This window comes from Puntigrus tetrazona, chromosome 25 (genome assembly GCF_018831695.1).
Source record: "Puntigrus tetrazona isolate hp1 chromosome 25, ASM1883169v1, whole genome shotgun sequence".
NCBI lineage: Eukaryota > Metazoa > Chordata > Actinopteri > Cypriniformes > Cyprinidae > Puntigrus > Puntigrus tetrazona.
The window spans coordinates 3,668,984-3,678,715 of NC_056723.1; the positions used below are offsets into that span (position 1 = coordinate 3,668,984).

Here is a 9,732-nt window from a genome sequence, read left to right on the forward strand (position 1 = left end):
TGAGGAAACAAGCTTATAAAACATACAGAATGACATTTTTAAACTCAAAAGTAGTTATCTGTAGGGTTGTTTTAGGCAATGCAACATACAGTTTGTACAGTATAAAAAACCATTAGGCCTATTGAGAGTCCCCATAAAACATGGAAACACAACGTGTGTGTGTGTGTGTGTGTGTGAGAGAGAGAGAGAGAGAGAGAGAGAGAGAGAGAGAGAGAGAGAGAGAGAGAGAGAGAGAGAGAGAGAGAGAGAGAGAGAGAGAGAGAGAGAGAGAGAGAGAGAGAGAGAGAGAGAGAGAGAGAGAGTGTAAATGAAGTCCGATTCGCGAATGAAAATATTTGAAAATGATTCGCAAATCACTCAGCTCACTATGAATCAATGCAAGAAGACACCAATAGCTTTCTAAACTCGCCTGTAATTGGATAGAAGCGTCTGCTATGTAAAACTCAATATGTTTTTAACTAGACGTATAGGAAGATTTTAAAAAAAAACGGTTTTTGAACAGGTTCGACGAAATGAGCCGTCCGAAGGAACCGATTCGCTCAAATGACTCGGACTCCTCTCGGTTTTTATGAATGGAGAGGAGGAGCGTCGTTCACTTTGCAGTTCTCCATTGTGGCCAGCGGAGGGAGCGTCATCTTTCATCTTTCACCGCTGCTGCTTTTCAGGAGCGTCTGATCTTCATTCGCCTTCTCGCGTTAAAGCGTCCAAAAGCTCCCGGATGACGCGGAGCCGATCGTTTAATATAATAAAATACCTCCAGGCAACCGAGCCGGCTTTCGACGAGTTTCGACGGAGCACCGTGATGAATTTTCCCCTTCGTCACGCAGGCGAGCGGACCGAAGCTCCGCTGGATCACCATTAGTGTGTGCGCGTAAGAAAAAAACATATATATGTGGATCCAACCGAACCGGGACCGGATCATGAACGCGCCGTGTTGAAGCGGCGGGCCTCTCGAGCGGAAAACGGCGCGAGTCTCGCGCTGCTTTCGCTGCTGTTAGCCTGAACGCTGCTAACGGGCCTAAAAAAGCCCGGTCTGATCTCAACAGTCCGATCTGAACAGCTGTGCGAGCTTTAATAAGGTCCTCCAGAGGGAGAGCGGAGGATGGCCAGCCGCCTGAGCGCCGAGGAGGAGCAGGTACGAAATACCGTCACAATCCGGTTAACGCCGATTCTCCGTTCCAGCGGTTCTGTTGCTAAGCAACCCCGGGACACCGTCCGGTTGACTAGAACACACAGTGGTTTACCATGGTAAACTTAGTTCAGACCAAGGTATCGTGTTATCAGGGTTATGGGACCGTTTTTATTCGCAGTTCGAAAAATAGGAAATAATAATAATATTTATATATATATATATATATATATATATATATATATATATATATATATATATATATATATATATATATATATATATATTTTTTTTTTTAAACACCAGGTAAAAACTATAAACCTTAATATTTGTTAAATTACGAAAAAGTAAAACTTTTTGTTGTATTTTTAATCAGTCATAAATAATTTATTATATATTATAAAAACTATTGCAGCTTTAATATTATATAAACCTTTTATTTATGTAAACTGAAACTTTGATTTACTTCTGTTTAACCGTTATTAGTTGTTTGACAGCAATACGTAAAATTTTTTTTTATGTCGTAGTGCTTGCAACATCAGAATCCCAGCTAAATCGACATGATAAACTAATTAGAAAGCGTCTGTCAAACGCATTTGTAAATAACCTCTGGAAGCAGTTGGGAAGTTGACTTAACAAAATGCATCAAAATGTTTTGTTTTCAGGACTGTGCAGCTGCCTTTAATCGTGAAATTAACATAAATCTATGCGCATATGACACATCAGAGTGATGAGACTTTTTGCAGGCACTAAATGAGAACTAGTCTTAAAGAAATCTCATTGGTTTACCAGTGTTTTCCGCAACTCAAAATGGATTCGGATCAAACTCTTTTTGTTTCAGAATCACAATTATTGTAACTTTTTAAAATATGTATTCATCTTTAAATGCAAATTTGTGTCATTGTGTCATTCCATTAATCTTTTTTTTTAATAATATACAGTCACTTATTTCCTTTCGCTTGCGTTATGTGGGGATTAGAAAGTGAATGCAAAAGCTCCAAAATCAGTTTGTACAAACTTTTCGAAATATGCGAAATATTCTAAAGTCATGTAAAAAGGCAAAAAGAATGAAATTCAGGAGAGTCAGTGAGGGGAGTCAATCGTTTAGGTTATTGTGAAGTATTTGCTATATAAGTTGGATTTTGTTGCTTTTATCACTTTCCTTCTAACATGCGAAACTATTCTTTATTTTTTTTAAAACCAAGAAAAGTATTGAAAATGGTCTTTCTGTCCACAATATCACTTTCAATTTTTTTTTTATCTTTTGTAATGTCCCTTTCACCAACAAAAGCCACTTCCTTAATGATGTCATCCTCCAGGAAGTGACATAATGTTTAATGAGAAAACAGCGGCACAAAGTATGAATATTTAAGATGAGTATATATATGTATTTTATTACTGTCAAATGAGAATCACATCTATAATAAATATATATATATATATATATATATATATATATATATATATATATATATATATATATATATATATATATATATATATATATATATATATATATATATATATATATATATATATATATATATATATATATATATATATATATATGTGTGTGTGTACTATATATATATATATATATATATATATATATATATATATTATATATTTATATATATATATATATATATATATATAGAAACACATGCATATATACATATATATATATAAAAAGTTTCCATATATAAATATATAAATAATTTAAAAATATATACTGTATGTCTATTTATATGTACATATGTAAATAATTTTTTTTTTTTTTTTTTACTATATTTTTTTTTTTTTTTTAGTGAAAGGTCTGCATTTAACAAACATTCTTCAAAGACACAGTTTTTTTTTTTTATATTTTGTATTGTGTGGTAACCTTTTTATGAAAAAAAGATACAAGATTACATGTATAATCAATATTATTATTATTATCATTTATATTTTTGTTCTGCTTCATAATTTTCTTCTTTTTTTTTTAGCTACTTATGATTTTTTTTTATCTACGAGGTTCTTAAATGACCTAAAAAATTATGTGAATTATGTTGAAAATGTACCTTTACGAGATCAGAGTGAGTAAATGACATTTTTGGATGACATCGTCCTTGCATCTGTAAAGGAAACACTCAAAAACACCTCTTATCGTTTAACGGCATGCACTCATATTAACGTTTTTAACGCGTGTTTACGAAGCAGGCCGGTGGGAGCACCGTTTTGTACTTTACACGGGCTAAAACAGGAAATGGTCATTATATAAGTCCGCTTGTTATTTATAGGTCGCTTTTAGCAGGAATGTGTGTACGTCTTGCAAATGTTTTGCGAGTCTTTGAATAGTTTAGCTCGTACCGAAATGTGACGAACGGCTCTAAAAACATCGGTAACCTGTTTCAATAAGCAGAGAAAGTGTGCGTCTGTTGATTTCTTTAACAAGGCCTCTCTGTGTCCTCCGTCCTGCGGTGGAATCTCATTTGAATAAACCCCCAGTCTTCCGTCCTTTCATTCATCGGTCGGCACTTGGTGTCTTATCGGCGGTCTCTGCCTGCGCGAACGCGCAGGAATCACGGCTGACTGAGTGAACGACACTCCGGGGTCCCGTCTCCGAGGCTTATCGGGGCTGCTGGATCCTGCTGGACAAATGCGAGAGAGTAATTAGATGTCAGACTGGCTGTGTCCGGCGCTCCGAGGTCCTGAGGGACGTGAGCTGCTAAAAGCATTTCCACTGGAGAAACGCACAGGGAATGTAGAAGCGGGGAGAAAGAAGAGACCTGGGTCCGGTTCGTGACGTGTTTTGCTTCCTGTTCGGAGCTGACTGATGCCAAAGTAGAGAGGAGTGATGATGCTGACATGTGTTGGGCCTGCAACTTCGCAAAATGACCATGGTTTTAGTGTAGTAAAATGTATTTTAGTAACCACAGGTTTTAATCGAAACGCCGTGGTTAAACTGTGGTTAGTGTGGCAAAACTATGGTTAGTTTGTGGTAAACATCATTTTGCTGCAATAGCTATTTTGTAGTAAAGCTGTGGCTAATTTTTGTAAGGTATATCCTTTAAGAATCAATAAATATGTAAATATATAATAAATATAATATAATATAATATATATATATATATATATATATATATATATATATATATATATATTACACACAAACACTAGTTCTGTCCTGAAAAGAAAAATAATAATATATTTTTTGTCTTCACTAGACAAAAGTCTTATTTTTTTGTATTTAGTCTTGTTGTTTTATGCTTTTTATTTTTTTTTATTTTAAAAATGCATATTAAAATCTAAAATATGTTTTATATAATGATGATGATTATAATAGACATTACTTATGGGCCGATTTACAAATAAAATCTTTTTGTAAGATTGAAATATTTTTATAGTCATAAATCTTTAAAAACTAAAATTTCATAAATAAATAAATTATTTTAATTTATATATATATATATAATATATATATATATATATATATATATATTATCATATGTCACATGGGGGTGTCACAAGTATGATTTTTATTTTATTTTATGTTTACATTCACACATATCCCACAAGACAAAATAACTATATATTCCGTAACCAAAGAACACACAGGATACAGGATTTTTTTTTTGTTTAGAAGAGTGGGCAGCTTCACCGTTCATAACAAATCAAGACCCTTTAACATGCATGATGTTCAGAGTTCACTTGCAGGCCACGAACAAGAACTTTGTGGAGATTGAACCGAGGCCTGTGAAACAGCACAGTTCACAGGCCTGTCTGTCTGGGTACGCTGCTTATCTGTCCTTTTAAGGATACAGTGTTGTGCAAGTGGGTGGACTGGAACCTCTGGAGAGAGACCAAACTTATTTCATTTTTCTGGCTTTATGTTTGGTTATCAGGTCAAATGAACAAGAAAGCTTTATTTTGACAGATTTCTGAAGAGTGGTCGAAGACATCTGTGTAACTGATGGCATTATTCCAAGCGTCCACTAAATTTGACGTTATATTGAGCCCCACAGCAATCTCCCTTGACTCGTTCAGAAAAGTTCAGAAAGCTTTAACTAATAGGAACGAAGACATTGGAGCCGTGCGATGCGTTTCCTGTGAGTCGAGTGGAGGCACAGTTTCCCAGAATGCATTATAAACGTATGAAAAACAGCTCTGAGACGACCTGAAGTTTCTTGTCAGGTGTTTTGCATCAGCGCCTCTCCTAAAAAGAGCTCATTTAATGCGCTTTAGCTTGATTTCATCGATATGAATGAGCAAGCCTCTCGGTTGCTCATCTGGATCTTCTGGGCTTTCTCTGATCCAAACATCATTCTGTTTTTCCACGTCTCCTGCCTCGCTCTCTCAAGGTCTTGTTTGTATGTGAGTGTTTATAGTTGTCAGGAAATGACTAAGAACGTAGCGTTTTTGACTGCAAATCGTTTGTAAATCCCGGACGTAAACCTACCGGAAGCCCGCGCAGGTCTCCACTAAATGCAGCCCGCGTTCGGTTGGGCGGCAGCTGGCGATTACGCATTTGTAAATGAAAACGCGACTTTCGTATTCTTTCTTTCTCAGGCCACGAAGCAGTTTTTGGAGGAAATCAACAAATGGACGTCCCAGCACGGCGTCTCGCCGCTGTCCTGGGACGTGGCGGTGAAGTTTCTGATGGCCCGCAAGTTCGACGTTCTGCGAGCGATCGAGCTTTTTCACAGCTACAGAGTGAGTGCGCAAACTTTCAGGCTTTCTCTGTTTTAAAGACCGAGCAAAAATAACACAAAAATAACACTATTTTTAATAATATTAATAATAATAATAATATTTTTTACCTTCTTGGACTGGAAAAACATTTTAAAAATACATTAATAAAGTAATTAATTAATTAAAAAATATGCTTTATTTATAAGAATTTTTTATTTCTAAAAGGGTAGAAATATACATAGGGCAAATAAATAAATGAATAAAATAAGGTTGTTTTTGGTAGGTTTTTCATTTTGGAATGATTGAAACTAGCATGTTAACTTAGCGGCCTTATTTTTAGGGTTCATTTTAAGCTGGTTATTATTAGGTTTATTTAAAAGCAATGTAGGTTTAGGGGGACAGAGATTTTTTTATATATAAAGTGCAACTGAACTTGAAATGAGCAGGTTTTTGTTTCTGATGTTAATTCAGAATTAAATTAGTCTGTAAATCTGGTTTAAGCAGGGAGCGCTGTTGTTTGTCTGTGTCTGGGTCGGGCTGTTGTTAATTCACTCAGTAAAGATCTGTGTGGCGTCTGGGAGGTTTTCAGGTCTGACTCTGTGTGAAGCGGGTTTAAGGTTCAGATGAAGGACGCGCTCAGAACAGAAGATGACTTCTGTGTTCACAGAAACAAGCGCTCCTCATTCCTGATATCAGCAGTCCAGATATGAGGAGTGAAAATTAGCCCAGAAAGACCAACTGATGATTGATGCGGACTTATTCCCTCTCTGTCTTTAATATTTCACTGCATGTTATGGAAATTCTTAAAGGAAATTTTGGATAAACCATATTTCATTTATATTTTATTTATAATTTATATACAGTGTATGTGTGTGTATATATATATAAATTCTTTTTTTATTTTTATTTATTTAGTTTAATTAATTCACTTGTGTGGAAGTTCTAAGCAGGCATGCTTTTGTTTCCCCTCTTTTCTCGTGATCTCGACATAACAAGGTGTTTTCCAGCGATCAAGATGTATTATATTTTATATGTATTTATTGTGTTTCAAAAACAATCATTGTTAAAGAAACCACTTTTGTCATGTCAAGATCACAACTAAAATAAAGTCATGGTAATGGGAAGAAGAGTATTCGTTATGTTCATATCAAAAGAAAATTAAGTTGTGATCATGAGAAAACAAGAAAAAAAAATATTGTTGTATTAGTTTATAATTAAAAAAATATATATTTATTTTGTGTGTCTGAGAAAAGATTAAAATATGAACTGAATATATAAATAAAATTAAGTCAAATATAATGAAATAAATATTTATTAGACAAATGATAAATAAAGGGCGTATAACTAATTGAATTAGCTGAGCATTATAACAAAACAAACCCCTTCATAAAGCATGTAAGATAAATCTCTGTTTCTCTTGCAGGAGACTCGTCTGAGGGAGGGCATTGTTAAACTGCAGCCTCACGAGGAGCCCTTACGCTCTGAGCTGTTGAGTGGGAAGTTCACCGTGTTGGTAAGCTCGTATCACATCAGGGCCGTGTCTTCAGAAGGGCTTTTATGCTCTTTAAATTTGGGAAATGAATGGCAGAAAAATGCATCGCCGAGTTTCATTTCCACTATTACAGCTGCGGAGTCACTAATCCAAGTTTCACTTCAGCTTTCAGCCGGTTATTATACCCAGGTCAAGACCGTGTCTGCAAAATTCATTCTTCAAATATCGTAGCTCATTTTGCCTTGTGCCGCTCTCCTATTGGTCTGACAAGTGTACATTCTGAAATCCGATTGGACGCTGGGGAGGCAGGACTCTTTTGGTTCATCCGATACTTCATTGATCCTCCTCATCTTCTTGTCTCCTCTCCTCACATCCTGCCATCTGTATTTATAACCCAGAGAGACGCGCACAAGTCCCTCGTATCTCATGAGTCATCAGATTATTGGAATATGTTATTGACATAAATATTTAATAAATGCTAAAGCCGTGTGCTTGCACATACGGAAATGGGTCAGCTGAAAGCGAATAAACCAGATTTAATGTCTTACTGAGTGGCAGAGATAAATATAATGTTTCTTTACTGATCAGAAGTGTTGGGAGTGAGTCATCCTTCACAACTCCGTAAAACACGCTCTATTCTGCCCCCGTGTGTACAGAATTAAAACTACTATCCACAAGTGTCCTGCACTTTGTTCCAGAGCCTGATATCAACTGTCCTGACTGCATTTTATTTTTTGATTTCTCTCTTCTTCTTTTTTTTTTGTTATCGTATCTTATTTTAGTTTAAATGCATTAAGTTGGATTAAAAATAATGCTATTTTATAATTTATTACTGTGTTTTTTTGTTTGTTTATTCATTAATTTGTTTATTAATATTATTTATTTTATCATTATTATTATAAATATCTAATAATTATTTGGAATAACATGTTCAGTGTTTGGATGTTTATTCATTTATTATTTATTGATTAATTTCTCCATTCATATAATCATTTATTTTGTTATTTTTCTTTTATTATTATTTTTATAGTTTTTATTATTATTTTTATCATTTATAGTTTTTACGTTAATTCCAAATTTGTTTCAAAAACAGTTAAAAAGTATATATATTTTTTTAAACGTAAACCCTTTTTTTCACTGTATGTTTGAATAATTATTTAGTTACTCGTTCCTTTTATTCATGCATTAAATTTTTTTTTATATTATTTAATTCAGAATTTGCACAAAATCTTGCAAAAATTCCAAACTATTTCTGAATTGCCTGTGAATTAAATGCCGTTCTAAATTCATGAATTAAACCTGTAATCAAGTGAGGTTGTGTGACAGCAATTTTGTTTGTTGAAGCGTTTATCATTGCATATTGCATCCTGTTTCAACATTTAGCATGCAGCACAAAGTAGTACTCCAGCAAGAGTTGAGCCTAATAAATATGTAAACATTAAAAACTGATTTTGAGAAGCTTTACACTGTTTTCTGATATCAGGGTGTCCGGGACCCGTCTGGTGCATCCATCGCCCTTTACACGGCTAAACTACACCATCCCAGCAAAACAGGAAACCATGTGGTTCTTCAGGCCCTGTTCTACCTACTGGACAGAGCTGTGGAGAGGTAACCAATATATTTGTTTGATTTTTACTAAATGTTGATTTTTAACTTTTTATTAATAAAAAAAATCCCGATTAACTAATAAAAATATGGAGCAGCTGTTTAAAATGCAGCAAATCGACATATTAGAATGATTTCTAATGGATCATGTGACACTAAAAACTGGAATAATGATTCTGAAAATTCAGCTTTGCATAAGCAATAAATTCGATCATAAATAAATAATAAAATAAGGAAAAAGTTATTTAGGATTAACATTTAATCTGATCAAATAAATGAGGCTTATATGAGCATAAGAAAAACTTTTTTTTTTTTTTTTTTTAATTCTTAGTTATTCCAAAGATTTTGACGTTATAATTATCTTTTTTTCCTGTAGTTTTGAGACTCAGAGAAATGGACTGGTCTTCATTTACGACATGGCTGGATCCAACTACACAAACTTTGAACTGGACCTCAGCAAAAAGATCCTCAACTTGCTCAAGGTGAGCTTTGTGATTCATCTGCGTGCGGTTGTACCCGTGTCTGACAGTTAGTGGGTTGTTGTGGGGCTTCGATGTCAGAGTAAACCCAAAAAATCTCTCCAACTTTCTGCTGTTGGTTGCAGGGTGCGTTCCCAGCACGCCTGAAGAAGGTGCTTATCGTTGGAGCTCCTGTGTGGTTCAGGGTCCCGTATAACCTTTTAAGTCTGTTGCTGAAGGAGAAGCTCAGAGAACGGGTTGGTACACACACACACACACACACACACACACACACACACACACGGCAATGGATGTCCACCCTGATTAAGCAACTTGGTTAACCAGGCTGGATCTGGTAAAGCTTCGGTTAAGCTGCT

At 34.9% G+C, this 9,732-nt stretch overlaps 1 protein-coding gene across 1 annotated transcript in view; it reads left to right on the forward strand.

Annotated features, from left to right (window-relative positions):
* The first annotated feature begins 353 nt into the window (after positions 1-353).
* Positions 354-9,732, forward strand: part of ptpn9a (protein tyrosine phosphatase non-receptor type 9a) — a 14,817-nt gene continuing 5,438 nt past the window's right edge. The window contains exons 1-6 of the mRNA XM_043228362.1: positions 354-1,135; positions 5,678-5,821; positions 7,224-7,313; positions 8,776-8,900; positions 9,274-9,379; positions 9,502-9,612. Of these exons, the coding sequence (XP_043084297.1) occupies positions 1,103-1,135; positions 5,678-5,821; positions 7,224-7,313; positions 8,776-8,900; positions 9,274-9,379; positions 9,502-9,612 (609 nt within the window). The 5' untranslated portion in view covers positions 354-1,102. The remainder of the gene's footprint in view (positions 1,136-5,677; positions 5,822-7,223; positions 7,314-8,775; positions 8,901-9,273; positions 9,380-9,501; positions 9,613-9,732) is intronic.